Below are 22,898 nucleotides of genomic sequence, written 5' to 3' on the forward strand. Positions count from 1 at the left end.
TACACATATCCGTTGTGTATGCTCAAATAGACACCGTAGGAGGCTTTTCTAACGTTCTGCCTCTCTTGTGTAGGTAAATGGTGGTTGAAAGACCTTTAAATACAATGTAGTAACACACCACTATCAACCACACATACACAAGCCAACTAGAACCTAAAAAAATAAAAAAATTCACAAGAGCATTGAATCAACAGCTCTCTGACACTGGCATGCAACTGTGTAAGTGTACATGACTAATTAGAAAATCAGTGTGTTAGTGTTAATGCGGTCAATATTTTACACATCTTAAAGAAAATAATAGTAAATGTGCACACACTGTGCATAACCACATATCTTAGCCCAATGTTTCCTCACCATCAGGCCTCTTAACATTTGATGCTAGACCATGACAACATGAGACTGATCATGATTATGAACTGAAGTAGGTCATCTCCACACCAGGTAATCAGCCAATCTTCACCAACTTAACTACTTGATCTGCTTGTGCTCTGTTTCTTTTACTTGTACTCTTAATATTGACATGTGTGTTAAAACACACAATCCTTTAACTTCTACCTTTTATTATTTCCCACCATCCCTCTCACAACCATGTCAATGCGTTAACAGCCCACGATGCAAAAATGGTTTGGAACGGTATTTTAAAAGGATAACGTTACGCACACTACAATAGTCACAGCTCAATAGTATATCAATTATTATCACCAAACGGCTTATAACATGAAAGAACAACTACATTCATACACTTGTACAGTTGACAGTTAAGCAACACTTAACTGGTGAAATATCAAAGTGCCATTATGTCACATTGACTTTCTTGACCAATTATTTGTTTGTCAGAATTTTTTGTTGTTTTTAATGTCTTGTTTGAGAGTTTGTTACTTAGTACGTGATTCACTTCTACTCACTATGAACTGCAACATTTAGACTGTTAATTCTGTTATTTAGCTGCAGGAACCCTCATATGGGGAAATGCATTAGGGCTTAACTGTGAAATAAAAGGTTACATGTCCATCAATGCCCTGTATTCAGATATGTGGATGAACATGAAGTTCAGACAGGAGTCGGGTACAAAAGAGGACACTAGCTAGGACATGGTGTGCATACAGTGCAATACAGCACAAAGAGAGACACACAAGCACAGGCTGAATACAGAATGCACACAAAACAAATTAGGAGCTGGCACATGAGTATGGTATGTACAAATTTTAAAATAGGAGCTGAAAAGGGAAGGGAGGAATTTCGTACATGAGAAGATATGTTTTAATTAGTACCAGAAACAATACCAACATCAAAGTGAATTAAATGATTTCCTAATTAGCACATATAATATTCAGAGTACTGTTATGCAATACATTTCAATACTCTTTTCAACTTTTTAAAAATATTCTATTAACAATGACTTTTGTGTCTTAGTTCTTGTTCAATTTTGGTTATTTTTTTAAAACTATATAACTTACTTTGTGCCCACCTCGTTGCGTTGATCAGACTGCATCAGCTGTCTGTCCTTTCACTGTTCTTGGCTAACCTTTCCCAGTCATGCTCAAAGGAGACTAAATAAAACACGCAAATCATCTTTCAGACTTAGATAAAGCTGCACAGATTCTCCACACTTTTCTGTGTGCGTTTGTTGGCTGACGTACAAACCTGGAATACTTCAGTGCTTCTGTAATAAATTCCTATCCAGCTGCCTGTCCAACGACTATCAAGGACTAACATAGTGGCATTGTGACGCATTGTTACCGTTGTCATGAATTGTTGAGTGAATGTTGAAATACAATTCAAGTTAACAGAAAACTGCACGGCTCCTCTGTTATTTTGGTGTAAAACTTCTATTTGAGTTTATCCTCTTTCTTAAACTTTTAATATCCACATGTTTCCATCATCACATGCTAGAGACGGAAGGCAAAATAGGACAAGAGCAAAAGAAAAAGTGAGGGTGGAGGGAGAGCAGAGCAGAGGGGAAGAAAGGGCAAGACCCACATCTTGTCGCCACCTGAGACCCAGCTTGCTGCCTGGGGATGTTGCCTTTACATAAGAACAGCGGGCAGAGCTGCAGCCAAGAAAAAAAAAATGACACAGACTAGCACACTGTTCTCAGCGCTAACCAACTCCAGCAGTGCTAAGTCACTTTCTTTCGATTCTAACATACATGCTGCAAGGACAGACCTACACATGCACACCATCATTCTCCAACAAACTGAAAATCTAGCAGCCATTTCTTAACATACATACAGACGCAGGCCTGAGAAAAGAAAAGAGGCACATGAAAGTAAACATACCCAAGCAGCTCTGAGAAAGCTATTGTTTAAATGTTCCTTTTTCTGTTTACTGTTGCAGCTAAAAAAAAAAAACAGAGCCAATCTTATGAAATACGATTCTTTACTTTTAGAAGTTCATAAACAGGTAGTTACAAATATATTTAGTTTTTCCATCTAAGGAATTGTTGCGTTATAAGAAGTCATGGATTATTTGTTTGAACCGAAGCATTAACACACAACAAATGTCTTCTTGAAGAAAAGTGCAGAAACCTTTCACTTGCATAACACCTAAAGTAATCATGGGCATAACCTACGGGGCAGCAGTGGTTAGCGTCACAAGTTTGAAGCACATGAGAGAGCAAGCAACTGATGAAACATGGCCATCAGTGGCCCCTGGAGTGTGCTTTCAAACAACTGTTGCCAAGGACAATAACAGTAACACATGTGCTCTGGTCGGCACAAAACAAAAGACAAACAAGAAACTAAATCAGTTTGAATTAAATGTGTTTCAGTGAAAGAGATCAAACTATAACCAAATGTAAAACAACATAAACTAAACTGTTCCAGCTAAAAAGTCGATCTTATTTGATGGCTTCAGCTTTGACAAAGATTTAGAAATCATAGGTGAAAAGGACTTCTTACACCACCGATGTGGGGCACCTGGGACTTTATTATGCCCTGACCGTCTTAACAAAGACAATACTGCTGTGCAGGCTTACCTTTGTAATGAGAGTGCGGTACTCTTCTACCTGGTGGTCATTGTTATGGCAGCCTGCCAGGAGCTGCCACACCTCCCCGCGGAGAGCCTCAGGAATGCCACTGCGCACCAAACCTGGAAGCTGCCTGGGACGCACTGATAAGTTCATGTGCCTGAGAAAGAAGAGGAGCAGTCACCCATGACAGTTCATCAAAGACATACGCATTTCATGTCACCAGTCCTTGCATCTGCAATCTTTTTGGGCCACCCGTCTACAATATCTACCGAAAACATTGTTTCCATTGGCTCTACATTGCGTCTCAAAGGACTATGATCATCTCCAGAGATAGGAATTATATCATCTAATAGCACAAGTATAAGGATTTACAGGCCAAGCAGTCTTTCCAAAGATCCAGTCTCACCTACCACAAAGGATACAATTAATCTAATCAGAAAATAAAACACATGCTATTGTTGTACAGTATCCATGTAATTCTCAACTTTAAAACTCCACTTCTTTCTCTGACATTGGAACATGAGTTTTGCTTTATTTTCCCCCCGTGCATATTTTTAGCAGAATAGGAAACAATAGACAATAGAAGACAATAAGCCAGTGAAAATTAAAGCAGCAACACACAGAGGCAAATTGTAATGCTTTCCTTCCTTCCTCATCTTCACATTTAAATATGCAAGCTGTGACTGATTTACACCATATGCAGCATAAAATGAATGTAGGTATCTCTCAGCCCAGTGAGTGACCCAGTGAGTGACAGAAACAGAATTAGAGAGAAAGGGAAGCTGAACTTGGAGGCAGCGCTGTATCTACCTAACAACTATTGCCTGACTGGCGCAGACAGAAAAACCCTGAATCCCTGATGGGTCTTTCACTTTTCCCCCTTTCTTAGTACACCTTTCTCTATTTTCTGAGTTTGTTGGGTTTATTTGTTCCCCAGTGTCAGGTTATGCAATACATGGCATTTTCTATTGAGAATTAAGGGAACAAAAGTATACTGTGCGTGTCTGTGTGTGTGTGTGTGTGTGTGTGTGTGTGTGTGTGTGTGTGTGTGTGTGTGTGTGTGTGTGTGTGTGTGTGTGTGTGTGTGTGTGTGACGTAAGTAATGCCAGGTCTGGTCCTCAGGGGTATAAGATTGTAAAGGGCTTTCTGTGATTTGCCTGTCTTTGCTCCCTGAGCGCTGCACTGCATCCCACAATGCCACACACTCCCTCGCTCACACACAAAATCTCCAATCACTCGCACAAAGCCCAGTATTATAACAGGCTAGTCTCATGATTCCTTTCTTTACTTAGGCATTATCTTTATCAGATAAGTCAGACAAATAGCTCTCACAATTAATGTTTGAATGGTCATGTCACCATTTTGTATTGTCAAAAAACATTAAACCAAAATATAGCAGGTAGTAAAGAAAAAAAACATATAAAAGGTTAAATAAATACTCTGTATATGTATTGTACAAATTCAACTATTCTCTTGAAAAAGATACACGAGCACAGGTGTGTGTGTGTGTCTTAAATTACAGCTAATTAAAGTCCAAGCATTTTCAATTCATCACAAGCTTTTGATTTAAAAACAAATGCAGTAATGAAAGAAGGAAGCCATCTTAATAAGCTGCTTATGAAGAACTCCTGCCTGCTGCTCTTTCTTTCACATACAGTCAATTCCGCTAAAACCCACACACAAATATGAGTTATTTGTATTGTGCGGGGTTTGTGTGTGTGTGTGTGTGTGTGTGTGTGTGTGTGTGTGTGTGTGTGTGTGTGTGTGTGTGTGTGTGTGTGTGTGTGTGTGTGTGTGTGTGTGCATTCATTCCAACAGCAATAGAAGCGGAAGGACAAATTGACCGAGGGAACAAAGCCTTACCACTTGGTTAACAAGTCCCCCCAGGTCTCCAGGATCTTCTCTGCACACTCCTTGGAAACATCACCTGACCCGCTGAGTAACGGCTCGTCATTATCTGGACACAAGTGTACAAACGCAAATGGAGATCCATTGTTGTACATTTCCTTCTTACATAATTAGATTAGCAAGATATAGATGTTTCCTCATTCAAAGATATTGGTGTTTTGTATGGACAGTCAAAAAACTTTCTGCTAATTTTTGGTCCCAAGATGGTGCCCATAGAACTGCGGTCTAAATAATACATTAAATATAATTCAATAAACAACATGCATATCTACGTGGTACTTTATGATCTGAACAAATTCACTATAAAAAACAATTTTTGGCATCTGCTGAAAAACAACCAGAAGCGAGGGGCAGTCAATGGACATGCAGTCCAAAGAGTGAGATCAAACTGTGCCAAAAGGCCAATAGACCAAAGACTAAAAAAACAGACGGATACAAAAAGTTCCTAAATTATGCTCTCTAATTGCTACCTCCCACAGTCACACACACACACACACACACACACACACACACACACACACACACACACACACACACCGCTGGCTAAGTATTCTGGTGTTCGTTGATAAAGTACAAATAGTTCTGTAACATAATGTACGATCTCCCACAGTATTTTATTCTATTTCTAGATCAACAACACATGGTTATTATTATTGTGTTTTGGAGATGCAAGTTTTTTAATGAAGTCAGTCCTGACCAAGGACCAATGATTCAGCATTGCATCGTAAAACATTTATATTATCTTGATGGTGAAGTGTCTGCTTTAAGGTTGTTTGTGTCTGACGTGATCAAGTACAACAAGTGGTTCAAAAAGGTGAAAAACATTTTCATATGACTGTTAATCAGTTTTCCTCTGTGGTTTTATATAGACATGTTTGCGATGGAATGCTTTCATATTTGCAGAAATTATACCAGGAATATGTCAGGAATTAGATTTGTCATAACATATTTTCTATTCTCCTATATTGTTTGCCGTTAATAAAATAAGAATATCATAAGAGGTGACTAAACAAAAATCCTATTACCTTCCTCTTCATCATCCTCAGGTGGTGAAGGGACCGTGGTACCGGAGGGCATTATGCCGGGACTAGCTGTGGTCTTCCGTTTCTCTCTCTCAGTTTCACTTTCCAAACTCACCACCTCATAAAGTGTGTCAAAGGCCGGACTCTTTCGCTCCTTACGCTCCATCTGAAATTAGAAAAACACAGTGTATTAACAAAGTGGGGTTTTTGCATCATTGCAGGGCACAGCTGATATATGGTGCAATTCACAGAGACAACCACATAAAATGATATAATCACAGATGGAAATTTGTGTCATGACTTGACATACCTGTCGTAGTTTAAGGTAGAAGGTCTCAGTGTAGTTGCGCTTGCTGAAGGGCCAGAACAGCCTGTCATTTGGGGAGCAGACTCTGACCCTCGTCTCCAGCAGAAAACGGACCGGCTCCTCCACCTCTGTGATCACCAGGTCCACCGCTGTCGTCATGTACATGAATTTATCTGGAAAAAAAAAAAAAAAAAAAAAAAAAAAAAAAAAATGTTGTCCCCAGTAAGTGATTCCCTTCCATTCGCCATCTATAATAAATACATATTTAAACCAAACCGTGTAACTGTGTGATTTAGGAGAACACTAGAGTTAGATTGGTGTTGTGTAATGTACGGCATATGGCACAAGGTTGGAACAAAGGCTGTGCCTGGGTCATTTGGTTTTCCATAAAACATTTTTCAGCTATATTTAAGATTGGTCTGTTCAAATATCGTAATTCCTGCATTATATGCAACATTATTTCTAACAGGTATGACAATTATTAGTAGTTTTCATGCCTAATAAGTGTAGCTATAATTGAACAGTAAATTGCTCCTTCACAGCTTGATTTGAAGATGTGTGCAACCAGTGCAAAGGGAATTTCACACTTACAAATGTGTCATAAATTTGTGTGAAAATATGTGTGATTAAACAACCAACTAACTAATGAAATATGAAATAATAACTGTTGAAAATCATTTGGTTTTATGTGAATTTTTGACAGATTATTGGCTGTTACCTTTGGGCGTTTCCTCATTCACAGGCTGGAACTGAGGTGTGTTTGGGTTCCAACTTCCTGTGATGATGTAAGACTTCCCGTCGGAACTCTTTCCCATTGACTCCTGAAGGGGCACAAGTTGGAGGAAGTGAGCAAAACACCACTCAAACACTCAGTGACACACACACACACACACACACACACACACACACACACACACACACACAAAAACAGTCACCCACCAGATCTAGCAGGTGCATGTCGCTGTTCTTCACATTTTTCCCTGGGCTGAGCAGGAGACCGAAACACCTGGAAAGGGGACACACATGAAAGCACACAACACACACAAACAAACAAACATGCACAAGAGAGAGAAAAGTGAGATGAATAGGATTACATAATAAAAAATAAATTAAAAATAGAAGGCACAGAATAAGAGCGGGAACTAGAACTATAAAACTCTCGATAGAGTAAAACCAGTTTGAAACCATCACAAGTTACTGCAAATAGCTTCCTGGACTGATCCTTTAACACAGACCAGAACAGGGAGAATATTAAACACAGCCCTTCAGACCTCAAATTCCCGGTGTTCATCAAAGAATAACACACCACCGTGAAAACTGAAGCCTGCAAAAAGGTGATGGAATGTTTACATTTCAACAGATTTATCAAACCATGGGAAATGAGGCGCTTTAGAGACAGACTCACATCAATCAACATCTTAAAACTATGCCGGAACACTTAAACCTTGACGCAGGCCACTGCGCGGATGTAAAGATGTTCACCGGTGTGTGTTTATCAATTACAGCCGAGTGATTCCTTTCTTATGAATGTCTGGTTGTGCTTTAAGCCGACACATCTGTACCAAAGGAAATGGAGGACAGTCTGACAGATACATGACAGATCCTCTTTTTTCCTTCAGGAAAAATGTAGTTATATGCTCCATTCCCTTTGTTTTACATTAATCTATATTAATTCTGCATACGTTTGTCATGTTTAGGGATACATATGTTCTCTAGGTTGATGTATTTCAGAATCCATTTTTTTAAAGTACCGTCTCCATACCGGACAGACGATTCTCTTGGTTAATGAGAAAACACATACAAAGGGCATTGAACAAAAGGATGCAAGTGTGTTTTACGAACACTTTACTCAGTTTTTTGTGTTTCCCATCTGAATAACAGATGAAACAAAATAACAGATGAAACAAAAAGTTCTATGGTACTGAATAGCAAAACCAATGCCTCTGAGTATGCTACTCTGAACCTATTCACAAGCTGTATTGTGTGTGTGCATGAGTGTATGAGGTTTGTGTTGGTGCTTTATTTTACCTCTCAATAGCCAGTTCCTTATTGGAGGTCTGCTGGACAAAAATAACAATCTTCTTGTCCATTCCTGCACGCAGCTTGAAGCTCTGCTTGTCCTTGTCTTTTGCTACAGCGCTAAATACGAGAAAACAAGAAATAGAGTCCACATTTTTAAACAGATCATCAATAGAAAAAGAAAAAAGAAGAGATGAATGTGACAAAAAAATACAGTGATATGTTTGAAAGTGACGCAGTGAGGCAAAGTGACCTTATTTTAGAAAATAATCTTATTTAGAAAATAATCCTAAAAAATTAAAGCTGTTTTAAGTAATATTTGACCACAGGCTTTACGGCTGTTTAGTTCTGGACTGGGAAGGAAAGCAATAATTCTGCATCTTTCTAATTTCATACAAACTAACACATACGACTAGACCAATGAAATGTATTACTAGTCAGTCAATCAGCCTGACATTGAAGACCATGGCTCATATTCCGAATAGACCCATTTTTCATAATAAAAGTGTGCACGAGAGTCCTTTTCAAACATGCTTTGGCACTGGTTATTTTCCTGCTCTGCTTTCGGGGCTGGAAAAGAACCAGATTTGAGACCGGAAGAGTAATCAACATTCTCCAAGCCATCGCAGAAATAAATTCCTGAGGAAACACTGAAGAAACCCTTAAGTACAACGTTTCTGAACATTAATCAATTTGAAATATATTGTAAACATTTAGGACTTGCCATGCTTTCAGACAAACAAACACTTTCACAGCTCTTTTTAGTAGGGACTTAATGTACCAGATACAGTTTTATATATAACTATATTATCAGACAGAGTCATGTTTTACACTATAGCTAGATCATCTGACTGCAGATAAACAGGCTGGTCTACAGCCTATTTAAGGAACAATGATTTAAATATATTCCACTTCAATTCTATTTTACAGATATTCTACTATATAAATGTACATGTACAATTTATATATATATATATATAATTTATTCCATTTTAGTATTTCCACAAAGAAATTATGCTTTCACACATAAACATGTAATGTGCTTGCATGTGAGAGCTGTTTGTTTGGAAGTCAGCACACTCAAATAATCAACAGAGAGCTAATGAGGAGGAAATATGTCCTAGCTAAAAATAACCACAGGCATAATTTTTGTTTAGTTTATTTTCTAAATAAGCTGAGTGTCTATGGCTGTTTGTCAACACAAAGAAGTGTCTCAATAGTATGAAAAAACAAAATAAAAAAGTCAAGGATGGTTGATTGAATAGAGGAAGCTGCATGAACGTTCTGTTCTGTTCTCTACTGTGAAACAGAGAGTGACTTTAATTCATAAGAGGGGTCAACATATTAGTCTACTGTGAGACCGGGGGGAATTCTAGTGATACTTTAATAATTTCACAGTTGCTTTTATAATGTTTAATTTATTTGACATCTTTTTGCAGAGGATTCTCCCCTTGTTGGTGGTGTGCACCCCGGAAAGGTTTTTGATGTCTGTAACTGGGTTACACAAAAGTGTGCCGACTTTGAACGCATTCAAAGCTCTTTACGGATTTTGTTACAATGGTGGTGCTAATACTGGAAATGCAATGTTTAACGATGATGATGGTTAAGGTTGCTATACATTTTAATTTCTTTTCGAAATGCCATACATTACTGGTTGTAATTGAGGATTACGGCTGGTTTCAGTAATGACGTAGAATGAACGGTATGCCCTTATCCACAGTACATCAAATTCATTCATCTCTGGCAAAAGTCACAATAGACTCAACGGGAGAAAAGTTCCATTATGTTTCCAGACTTCTGTGCAACTACAAAGTATTTCAAGACAAGGAATTACGCGTTCATTTTTCATATTTTAGACCACTGTGTAAGCATCATAGATGTAGATCCCATGCTCTAAACATTGAAAGGAGTGAATTCAAGTCTCACCTGAAGGTACCCTTGCCATCATCCTCCCTGATTTCCAGACTGACAGTGAAGGTAAACAAGTCACTGTCAGGGGTGAGCGGTGCGGGCTGCTGAGATGACAGAACTGCCTTCTTAGCTGACCGGCGAAACGCTGTGGCAAAGCTGTACAGAATCCTACTCACCTGGAGGAGGAAGGGAAAGACACAGAACACATTTAATAATGAACACAACATTTGTCAGGTCTAAAAGTACAATTCTATAATGTGCGTTTAATAAGGGATTCATAAACTTTATCGACCTCTGTCGTTCACAGAGAGAGGAGATAACAAAATCATTGATGATATTAATGCTCCTATCCTGTGCCAATTGCCTCTGTTGCCTTAAGTTAAAAACACAGGGAACATTGACAAGTTAGTTATCTAATAAAAACTAAAACATCCACTGAAGCGATAAACAGTATCACAAGGCAAAATATTGTAGTTTGGCTTTGACACAAATTGTAGCAGCTTCTGTGGCTGAAATGTATTGCAGACCATAACATTGTAGTTTTGAAGTAAAAAATATCCACAAAATAATAATATATTAAATAGTACTGATTAGAAACTCTACCAACCCTCTGCAGATCTATTATGTCATTTTGCAATATGGGACACTAAAAAGCTTACCTAACGACCGGCTACTCTATTGACCATCTTGAGTTTGAATCAACATTCTGATTCACATTAGCCAGTGTGGAGTGTGTGGAGGTGTTGTAACATTAACATTAAGCAGAGGCAACTCAGTCCGACCAGAGACTACAAGGTTCTGCTGAATCTCCAATCCCAAAAAGGAGCAGAGTTAGGGAGACAGCCAAAGACTGTGGGGTTATGATTCATTTACTTCTTTTTTTTATGTACTTTTCCCACTCACAAGACTTTGAATTTATAAGCTTTGCATTTAGTCAAGAATAAGTATTTTATTTACCTTTTAATAATTACTGCACAGACATGTGTTTATGATAACAAAACAGTGCGCTCCCCCCAAATAGGGGCCCACAGCAAAGTGGTTTTGGATCATCTTAAACAGTATTCTGGTCCACAGCAGAGCTTTGGCGTTAGTGACTGAGAGGTTGTGTGAGGAAACTGCTGTTATCAATAAACATCCATGCTCTTTTGCTTTTTTCAAGGGCAGAATATAAAGCAACTCCTGATCTGTCCCACACAAAGCCTTTGTTATGCTCTCAGTGCAGTATAAGGATGTTAAGGATGTATCTAGAAACAATGGGGGAATAGATGCAAGAGATGAGGAATAAGTAGAGTTGGATTGGGGTCACATCCCCCGTATGGAAGAATTTATGACAAATTACACAAAAGAATTGTTGGTTACTGTTCCAATCAAGGCTAGAGTCTGAACTAAGCTGTTTTGACTGCCTTTTTATTCTTTCGTGTGCAGTCTGAAGGAGCTCTACTCAGACGTGTTGTACTGCAAAAAAATCAACCCTGACAAGTAATTTGGGCAGATATTGGGTATTTTTAAGATATATAAAACTGTAGGAGGAAAAAGAGTTTTTATGCTCAAGTTTCTTTGAAAGGTAATTACATAGAGCGTTTTGGAATGAGCCTTTAAGATCTGGAACTTGTAAAGTATCGTGTTACAGGTACATTGTTTTAGTTATTAGTTCCTACTTGACAGCATTACCTTTAGGAGGTGGTTTGCTTCATGTAGGAACAGTTTAGCTCCAAAATGCACAAGTCTGAAGAAGAAAAAAAGTGCTTGCAGTGATAACTTTGATGAAAGAAGGAAATTATTTTGCCTTAATTTCTCTTTCAAAATTGTCTTTTTTGTAAATTGTGGGAAAAGAATGGGATACATCCTCTTCGCAATTTGATCAAATAATTTGATCAAAGCAAAATGAAGCAGCTGATGCAAATACGTATTAGTCCAGCTGGGATGGCTTTCCACAAGGCTACCTTAGTTCAGATCGGTGATGAAATAAATGAATAAATACAGAGGTTCAAGGTGTTTAAGTTGATTTGAGACTTATGTGAGGTCTGTGACTAGGGCAGCTTTTTCTGAAGACGACTCTCTCAAGTCTAATGGTGCAAATGTAAGGCCCCCCAAAAAAGCTGAAGGCATTGTAGATGGTTCTGGTGGTGGGGGTTGGGAAGGAAGAGAAGAGTGGTTGCAAGAGGAAGACTGTGGGGAGGAAGAGAGGGAAGAGAGAGACAAAGACATAGACGTCCCATTCTAAGTAAAGAAGTGAATTACTGTGTGTAGGTTTGTGTGTATGCACTAGTGTTTTAGTGTGAGAATGTGTGTTGCGGGTGGGTGTCTGAGAAACTGGATTGCAGGATGATGTGGGACTGATAAAGTAGCATCTGTCTGGGGGCTCTTAGTGACATTGAAGCAGAGTGCTTCCATGAGGAAGAAATCAGGTCACTGAGCACTGAAATAGTACTTTAACCCAGTTTCATGAGTCGATTCCCTATTCTCATCTATTATATTGAAGCTAAACCAACTGTATATAAGCAATGACACTTCCTCTCCACTATAAGTTAGCTTGGGGGATTGTGTGTACTTTGTGTTTGTGTATGGTGTACGTGTGCATTGCGGCGCAGCCTGCAGTGCATGACATAATCCCGCATGGACCACTGACGAAGCTCACGCACGGTTGCTGAACCCTGGAGAGCAGGCTACAGGGAGATCAACACTTTAAGGCAAGGTCAAGCAGAATACTGCTGACAATATGAGTGTGTACACATGTATTTGAACATGAGTGGAAGAGACAGAAAAAGACATGAAAAATGGAAAAGAGTGTTGTGTGAAATGCAGAATATTTATAAGAGAGGCTTTTGCTCCCTCTTTCTGTTTTTCTTTCAGTATGTGTGCAGTTGTGTTAAAGGATAGGTTCAAACCATAGCCAGGTGCCCATATGAACATTGACATAGGTTCTTCTTGCTTTCATCATTTCTCCTGTTCATACTTTAAAAGAGTCATTGCATCTGGGATTCCAATAAAATGACAAAAGCCACACTCCATGTTTTACGTAAAAATGCACTTCAGAGTTTAGCCGAAGCTAAAGTTAAGGATCTCTTAATAGCAATTGTGAGAGCGACCACGTGTCTTCAGTTAATACAGTTACACATAATCAAACAACACCCAATTGATTGAATCCTCACCGCCTCTTGGATTTGGCAGCGGAACACATGGATCCTGAAGATCTCTGCATTGTAGTGGCTCTCAGTGAAGGCAAAGCAGTCGCTCTCTGGTGTGCCATCATGGCCTCGCACACAGAACAGAATCTTGTAGATGGGGTAGTTGGCGATCTCCGTACTGATGTTGGGGTCCAGCAACCTGTAATAAATATAAATGAAAAATCCTTAAAAGTCGCTGTTGCAGGATGAGATTTGTTATGTTTGTTTGTGTGCGATGTGAATAACATCTAACAGAACACTTAGTGCATGAACATGCAAACTGTATGTACACATATGCATGTTACAGCACACTGTAGAAGTGGAACCAGTAATCCATATGTTCCCCCTACCTGACGGTGCCTTCGGACACGCCTGGCACAGATAGTGTGACATCTAGGGGGAGCTGGCACTGCCCTCTGAGGATACTCATCATACGGAGGGCCTCCACCTCACTGCGGGGGGCGTTGACTGAGGCACAGCCCAGGTATGTCAGCTGGCTGAAGACAACGCTGTCCTCATCTGGGATGGGACTGCCAGGACTGCCATCTGATGAGGATTCATCTGCTGCAATGGTTTAATGGATTGGGAAGAGAAGAGCAGAAGAAAGGAAGGGCAAAGGATTTGATTATTTCATAACTCCTATCATGACTTCATAGTTGTACATCAATGTCTTTGTCCTCAATTGAGAAAAGCTGAGTTGCCTTCTGCAAGGTAGAAGTGAAGTAGGCATGGATTAGGAGGTAGGTGGGTATGTGAGAAGATCAGTCAGTAAAATGTATACAAAACATGCATAGAGCGGAGACAAGTAAATGAAAATAAAATGCTAAATAAATTAAATTCCTCTTATACAAATATAAAAAACAGACAATGAGTGAAGTGGAAATACTTTGAGTACAGTAATACTGAATGATTTAGAAACCTTGGTGCTTCTATGATATTACCCTGAATGTCTTGGAAAAAGATCTATAAAGCTGAAGATAAGAGTCATTGTATGAGCTTTAGCAGCCACAAGAAAAGAGGATCAGAAAAGTCCCATCATGGCTCACCTCGGTACGACCTCTCATTCAGTTCACTCTCCTGAGCTGTCTGAACAGGAAGCACCATCTCCAACTTGGGTGGTTGTGCACTCAGAGGGTCAGAGCCTGGCGGTACAGGTGACGCCGTAGTGGAAACTGGGCCACGGTCACCCACACAAAGGCTTTCCATTCCTGTTTCTGATCTGAGCCCAATGTCAGCTACCGATGGGTCCATGAGGACATCCTCTAACTCCTTCTGGAGCTGCTGCTCACTTCCATTCCCCACAATCTGACACACACACACACACACACACACACACACACACACACACACACACACACACACACACACACACACACACACACACACACACACACAGAGAAACAGACAGATGAACACAACCACACCAAGGAACAACGGAAGCATAAAAACAAAGCATTTAATATTTTTTTAAAAATTACAAGAAAAGACAAGAACAAATATTGTTACAAACAGATTAATTGGAGTAATCCCCATTACACATTGCATTTAAGCTAATCTTTCAACCTACATCAACTGCATTACAATTATATCTTACAGTTTGTAGAAATGTTCAGTGGCTGTGATTTTTAAATTATTGTCAAGTGAAAACAGTGTGTTCAAAGAGGAAAGATGCCTTGTTTCATGTTGGCGGTCAGAGCTATATCTTCATTACATTTCATAAAATATTAGTGATTAGTAGGCATGTAAGTTTGAGTTGTGAAATACCCATATCGAGACATGCCAACACTAATTGTGTGAGCTTATTCCCAAGCTAACGAACGGCAATCAAAGAGCAAGCTTAAGGCTGGACAAACCATGAGGTGCCACAAAAGGAGGCATGCCCCATTTTCCCTGCCTGATGTTAGGTAAGAAATAAAGCGCAGACTTAAGCTGCAGAGGGCACTGTTGTACTGGGCTATAAGGGATAGGAGCAGACAATTAAAAAAGATAATCAACCTATGTGGCATATGTCATTATTGCATGGTTGAATTTTACAGTTTCTATGTATAGACAGCCATAAAAAAATATCTGTGCCTTGGGGTACATGGTAATGTGCTCAATGCTGCTAGACTCAAGCAATCATCTCGAGCATAATGGACTGTAATGTCTATGCTAATAGCCCACAGTGGCAAATAAGGGGGAAAAGATTATAATTTAAAGGCTGGTGTAAAGCTGTCAATTCTAAATATAGGTTTACACATCTGACATAACTACATCACTATGCAGCGGTGTTGAGCCTTGTGATTTAAAGGTAGTGCTAAAAGTATGTGCAATTGTCAGATCCAACTACAGTCCTGTGTGTGAAAATGTCTATCACAACCAAAACATAAGTCTTAAAAAAGGCTGGCTAAGGCCATCCCTTAACTGCGGGCAAAAATACAGAGCGCACAAATAACCACAGACAGAATCACCACGGAATCACATCACAGAGAGAGAGGGAAATAGATAGAAATGAGCAATAAGGAGATACAGGAAGAAGAGAAAGCTAGCGAGAGAAGAGACTGACCTTAAAGCTGACCCCTTCCTCAGAAATCACCTGCATAACAAACAACAAGTTTAGACACACTGACTCCTCTCTGACTGGATGGGCTGACTGGGAGGGAGATGTACACAAGTGTGTTGGATCGAGAACCAATACATGACATCTGGATGACCAGGTGTCAGTGAATGGAGTGATTTCACCACTACATAGAGAACAGTGGACGTGTGTAGGTTCCTGCCATCTAGCCGCCAGGCTACACAAAACTGATACTTCAACGCGGTTTCCGTTAAAACAGTCGCGATCCTTTCACATACTCTGTACAGGTGGAATATGCAAAATCACAGTTTCATTTCCAAGCACAGCGAATGATAGGGAAAAAAAAAACGTGCGACCTCTTCCTTTCAACTGAATATTGTAACATCCATGCTCTGCTGCCGCCATCTCCTGGTACCTTTTGGTACAACATCAAGTCGACAAAGAAACACATGTACAGTAATGATATAAACTAATGGACAGAGTATGGATGTGAGCCAGCTAAGTAAATTCAATCAAAGGAAGTGTGATGACTAGTAAACTGAAATACACAAGGAGAGGAGTAACCTGAACCCATAAGGGACACACACAGATGGTAGCTGATAGCTACATTTCTTTCCTCAGAAAGTCTTCGCTCTCTTTGTGGAGATGAACACTGGTCACAAAACATCTTTATTTTCCCTGACAATGACTTCAAACACTTGCAGCTCCATCACCAAACTATTTGTAAACTAGTATCTGCTGAGTGAGCACTAACTGAATCACAGAGGGCAGACTGTAAGTCAGACATACTGTGGTACAATATATAGTATACTGACAGAAGCAGCTGATTGACTGTAGAAGGGAGAAGTTCTCTAAAAGTATTTAACTTTGCTGACACTAAATGACAAAGTGGTAAAGTATTAGCTGACTTCTAGTACACTTACAGCTCACACAAACAAAATGGTTTTCTTCAGCTGTTTGATTTACAAGGATGACCTTTATTCCCCACTACCTCAAACCATTTCAATAACAGAGACAATTTACTGTGGAAGAACTCGGGGAAAATAAATGTAAATCTTTACAGGTCTAAGAGACAAGAACAATTTCTTCACTACAAAACCTGTGAAAATGTGCCCTCAATTTCTGGTGATATGCAAGGAATACAGTGTATCCTTACTACAGGAAATGAATGAAAACGGATAATCACAGATGAAACGCACACACCTAAGACTAACTATGAGAAAAAGTTGGAGTGAGAATGTGGAAAAAGCAAAACAAGAAATGGTTAGCCTGATGGTTAGAGTGTGAGACTGCATGTTTAAAAGATGGACGAGAGTTGAACACAACTGGATAACAATGGAATATGTATGGACTGCGTCCCCTGACCTGCAATTTTAGGTAGAGACGAAATTAACATCAAGATGTTTTGGTAAATCATGCCAGGTCCTCAGATACACTCCTAAATCAGTTTGGAAGTTGGTACAGGATATAAATCCTCCACACCAGAATGTCCGACTACAAACAATACAACAAAGTAATACTACAATATTGTATACATCTTTAAAATAGCAATCATTTTACTATTAGGGAATTATTAATTATAAACTATCCTTTGCTGTCAAGGATGAAGCTACATCCTCTGGAAAACTAATTTCATGCTTTTACAGCACAAAGTGTACGTTTTTTTTCTTAATTTCAAAGAAAAGCGTGCTGATATGATACCATGAGGTTGTCATCACAGTAAATGTCAACAGACTTTTATTCTCGGCATGACAACATGCTCTGAAGTCTCCGCTCTCTCCTCTGTACTTTCCGTCCATACCTACACCCAACCATCCTTACCTTCAGTCCTGTCTTTTCGTCATCACTACCATTATTAGTGGAGGAGGGTGTCTCATCCCCCAGCCGGGACACAAGGACAAAGTCCTCACTGTTGAGAGTGGACACTGAGTCCGAAGACACGCTAATCTTCCCCACCGAGCCCTTGTCATCCATGGCTTCCGCTGTTAAACTCAGCCACGCTGCTCATGAATGGAAGACGGGAGGAGAAATTGGTGGGAGATGATGAGCAAAATCACCTAGAAAAAGAAAAAAGAAAGAAAGAAAAGAAGCAAAAAACAGTCATGATGTGATGAAATCCATGAAAGGCATCATTTAAGGCAACTGGAAACTTGGCTTCTTAGAAACTAACCCTCTCATAAAATGGGGAAACCATTTGTGATTCACTTTCAGAGGTCTTTTAAGCACCTTTAGGAAACTTTGAGGAGCCTTTAGAGCCGGAGAGAGAGGGAGCTTTAAGAGAAAATAGAGGGTGCAAAAGAAAGGTTTGGCAAAAAAGGCCTAGATCAAGTGATAGTGAACATGAAGGACAGGACAGATCAGAGGAAAAGAGGATCTGTGGGTCATCTGAGGCAAATTTGTGCATCTCAGCAGGATAAACGAGAGGTAGCTTGGGGATGGTGATGCAAGTGTCGTTTTGAAAAAGAAACAACATGCATATGACTGAGGAATTGGGGAACAAGCCAGCTTGCCACAACCATCCACATATTTCATGTCAGTATTGACTCGTATAAAGATCTATTGTTCCCCACCACCACATTAGACATGTACAGCAGAAACACACAACAAAACGATGCACTGAATGTGCTAATTGCATTGCGTGCGCTCCTCAGTGCATGGATGAAATCCAGGCCTGCCCACACAACCACAAATAGACCGAGATCCTGTGGGAAACACTGCACATCATCAGCACATCCCTCACTCACTTGTGACTCCAGATCCCTCCGTCGTCAACCCATCAATGAAATGGAGTATTATATTTTGGCACAAGATATGTGCATAAAACAAGCCATTAAATATGACATTTTGTAACTGCAAAACTGACCTACGTACCTTTATATGAAAGGACTGACAGGAGAAAACACTTGGAAAAAGGAAGTATGGTTTGGAACAGGTAAGCAAGAAATTTAAATAAAAGGAGTAAATATGTTTCATTTTGAGTCTTTATTTGTGACCAAGGGTGGCAATGAGGTAAAAACTAAGTTATTAATTAGTTTAACAGTCAAAATGATGTAACGCTCCATCGGTACAGTTTGGGCATGAGGTGACTCCTAAATACAGAGAGGTGGCATTGTGTGTAACACAGGAAGAACGCCACAACAGAAGGTTCTGGCAGGGGTTCAGCAAGAGACCATAACAAGCTATTTCTGGCCGTTCCCCCTCTCCACTCCTCCCTCTCATTCGCTCCCATCCCTCTCCTTTCTTCTTCCTCCATCTGCCGGCAATCTTCTATTTTCTCAGCTCTTATTGCTCATAAAAAAAAAAAGAAAAAAAAAAAAAAAAGGGTAGCCCTTGCACTCCTACGTTTTTCTAAAGGTTTCACTTGCCGTTTCTTCCACTTTGCTCTCCTGTCAAACCCCCGCCCTTCCTATTCAAAGCAGGTCCAACAATGGAATTGAAAAAAAAAGGTCTACAGCGGAAAGGTGAAAGCAGTTAATAATGTGCAATACTTATGATAACGTTGTTACACTGACCCAGAATATACCTCCATACAAGTAGCTATCTCTGTGTGACTAGAAGGCTTTACAACATCTTGTGCTGATATGAATGTTATTCTGAGGCTACCAAACTCAAACTGAGTAACATAAACTGACAGCTTAGGCTTGTTCTCTTCAACTTTTCAAAGCAAACAGAGAAAATGAGCCGCTGGTTTTCATCCAAAAGTCCTGGGTGTTGTTTTTCACTTGCGTTGCAAAACTGAACTTGAGAGGCAAGGTCACAGCGTACAAGGATTTGTCATGGCCACTTTTACTGTGAAACATACTGTAGTTAACTGTCAGCCGTTGACCTCTAAAATGTGTGTGTAACTATTACCATCTAGATAACACAGCTTAGCAGACCAATTTTATGAGTCACACAACTTGATGGTTTCACAATAAATGGTTTGGGTCACATGGCCAAGACTTAGAAGAAAAAGATATGTTGTTGCCTTTCAGTTGAATGAGTCCAACTTATTACAAATGAGGCATGTGGACGAACAGGTAACTCAATCAAAAACCAGTAAGTGACAACACTTTGTGTGCTCACTTATGTCTTTATGTTACCTTCTCTATTGTTTCAGGAGCCCATGAACAAATACCTGATTATGAGCATCTTGTCAATAGTTTCACTCAATTTGTAATGTCGACCTGCCTCAAAACACAGAGCGCACACACCCAAAACAGCTCCGTTTTAACTCCTGTTCACTTCCTGACGTCAGGAAATCCCAGCACTCACATGCATACATAGTTATGCCAAAGGATCGCACAGAACAGGCGATCACTTTGTTACTCTTAACATTCAGCATGTCCCTTTATACTGCAGAGCAGAATATTTTAAAGACATCAATAACATGTTGAGGCTTATTATATATAGGCCTAGATCTGTAGTGATTCAAACCCCTAATGAGCACTCATCTTAAAGCCCCTGATTAAACCTCTTTCAGGACTACTTTGTACAGCCTGTTGTTGATTAACAGGTACATCCTGGGCCTACCACATGCTTGGATGTTGAGTCGAGCAACCATCACAAATGTATTCATGCATAAATATACAAATTGCAGGGTAGAGTTGATATATAATCGTAAACCTACCCATGCAAAAGAAAGAGAGCATCTGACTCAGTAGCAATCCATAATGGAAATTAGCATAACTCCTCATCCTCCTGAACCTCTCAGGTATTTAATCGTGAAGGCACATTGCAGATGTTTACTCAACTTTTGGCTCAAAAGCAGCTGCATTCCATTTTTTAAGCACACTTGTCCTCTGTGATTAGTTTGGTTATTTTTCCTGATATTTTGCTTGATGAACTTTGAGTTACTCCATGTTTTGGTCTTTCTTTTATCCGTTCTGCCACATTGGCTGTTGCTGATAATACTTACTACCAAAGTCTTATTTAGTTCATTTCAAACCACAGTTTCTTCTTTGATATATGTACTATATGAAAGCATTAAAAGGGCATTCATGGAAATAAACTAAGCAGCACAATTTAATTCATGAGTCCTATTTTCAATTTCCATCATGAAAATTGACTACAGGCCTTTTTTTCAGTTCTTTACTTTCTTAAAGCCTCTGCGTAGCGTGCAATAGATACTTAGATAGTCCTCATACTTTCATTATGATAGTAATAGCATCCGCGTCCAATTGGCAGAGAGAAACATGTACATCTCAGTAAAATACTGTTTTGTTAGAAAAATAAACGAGACAATGGCCACCACTAACCTTACTTTGACTTTGAGGTTACAAAGTAGTGTCTATCTAGTCTATCACTGCACTGGAGAGCAATGTAGGTGCAGAGACATCACAATGTGTAGTGTGTTATCTGAGCAAGATGGCAATTAGCTTCACTAATTCATACATTTTTCGAGTAGCAAATGCTGAAAACTCCATCAACCTATGCAGTCGAGCGCATGCATACATTTAAAGAAAAGACCATTTGGTTTAATGCTGGCACACACACATCCTACACACACATCCCACACACACACACACACACACACACACACAGCTGTATTATTGTTATTATGACTATATATGCATACATTTAAAGAAAAGACCATTTGGTTTAATGCTGGCACACACACATCCTACACACACACACACACACACACACACACACACACACACACACACACACACACACATGCACAAGCAGCTGTATTATTGTTATTATGACATAAATAACGTAAGCCCTCACCCACAGACACACGTGTGCATGCACACACAAACCTCACACTCTACGTCTCTGACTAGCTGGCGGCTCAGACAAGCTTATAATGGTTGCCTTGTCAGCCTCCCGAGCCTCCGCAACATCCGTCTGCTCCTGCCAAGCTACACTCTTCGTTATCAATGTTTTCAGTGTCTTGATTTCCAGCTAGACACACAATCCATTGGCTAGCATGTGACCGATTGTTACAAAATTAGCAACGACATTTCCTGTGGATCCAAAATGTCTCAAATTGGGAGACAGTCTTCTGAGAGAATTGTCTTGAACTTTGAAAGTTAATACAATTTTTGCTCATCACATTACCCGCTTGTTTTGGAGTACAGAAGACAAGGGCAGCAGACCGTTTCCCCTCCAGCCAAACCCTCTCTTTTCCTTCCCTTGTGTCTGTTTCATTCTTTGTTTAAAAAAAAAAATCAAATCATAATTGGAAATTGTATTTTCCCCCTTTTATTTGACTATTCTCTGACTTATGTTAGAGTTCGGAAAAGGCGAGAAGAGAAGCAGAAAGCACTTCCCTCTGTAACAGGGCTGTCCGTATCGCTGTGACGACAAAACCTTCGCCATCTACAGTGGTTCATTTGGTGCACACCTTTGGCAAAGGTGGGGATATCATATGTCCTGTTCCTGTTACTTCTGAAAGAAACAGCTCGGGAAGTTAATTCTGGTTCGCAGACTGATATTTTTAGTGTATTACTTCCGATATGAAATGCTATCACTCTACATCGCTATGCACTTCCCTGAAGAGACAAATTTGGAGAAATGAATAAGGCGACAAAAAGTTGAAGCGTGCACATTTTTGGAGTTAAAAAGGAGACAGTCATTACACTAGGGCTGCAACTAACGATTATTTTAATAATCGATTAATCGGTTGATTATTTTTTCGATTAATCGTATAAAAAAATGTTTTTATCAAAAAAGCGTTCATTTCCAACCCTTTATTCAAAAACAGAAGTGACAGTGCAAAACATCTTCAGAAAGTGCACAAACAGGTTGCTCCTTGAACATCCCTGAGCTGTTAATTAAAACAACAAAATGGACTAACACTAAAAACATACACATCTATGCTTTACATCTGCCAAATGCGAGCCCTTTTTACTGTAATTGATCCCTCCAGAGGCTGCATTTACATACCCTGCTTTATCAATATGTATGAAATACTGGGACAGAGGGAAGCTGTACTGCTACATATAGAGCAGTGATTGTCAACCACTGTGCCGCGGCACACCAGTGTGCCGTGACAGATCGTCAGGTGTGCCGTGAGAAAATTTCCAATTTCACTTAATTGGTCCAAAAA

The 22,898-nt window shown here is 39.6% G+C and overlaps 1 protein-coding gene across 5 annotated transcripts in view; it reads right to left on the reverse strand.

Annotated features, from left to right (window-relative positions):
• Positions 1–17,836, reverse strand: part of rabgap1 (RAB GTPase activating protein 1) — a gene marked incomplete at its 5' end in the record, with an annotated part of 50,392 nt that extends 32,556 nt beyond the window's left edge. The window contains 13 exons of one of the 5 annotated variants that reach the window (XM_079235607.1): positions 2,978–3,128; positions 4,835–4,928; positions 5,905–6,067; positions 6,212–6,381; positions 6,927–7,029; positions 7,148–7,214; positions 8,237–8,347; positions 10,154–10,314; positions 13,291–13,465; positions 13,656–13,866; positions 14,379–14,610; positions 15,851–15,880; positions 17,684–17,836. In XM_079235607.1, coding sequence (XP_079091733.1) covers positions 2,978–3,128; positions 4,835–4,928; positions 5,905–6,067; positions 6,212–6,381; positions 6,927–7,029; positions 7,148–7,214; positions 8,237–8,347; positions 10,154–10,314; positions 13,291–13,465; positions 13,656–13,866; positions 14,379–14,610; positions 15,851–15,880; positions 17,684–17,836 — 1,821 coding nt within the window. Of the gene's footprint in view, positions 1–2,977; positions 3,129–4,834; positions 4,929–5,904; positions 6,068–6,211; positions 6,382–6,926; positions 7,030–7,147; positions 7,215–8,236; positions 8,348–10,153; positions 10,315–13,290; positions 13,466–13,655; positions 13,870–14,351; positions 14,611–15,850; positions 15,881–17,683 lie in introns of all 5 variants that reach the window. The other 4 variants (XM_079235606.1, XM_079235605.1, XM_079235604.1 and 1 more) reach the window with 4 other exon arrangements.
• Between the last annotated feature and the right edge of the window lie 5,062 nt (positions 17,837–22,898).

This window comes from Taurulus bubalis (assembly GCF_910589615.1).
Source record: "Taurulus bubalis genome assembly, chromosome: 19".
Classification (NCBI taxonomy): domain Eukaryota; kingdom Metazoa; phylum Chordata; class Actinopteri; order Perciformes; family Cottidae; genus Taurulus; species Taurulus bubalis.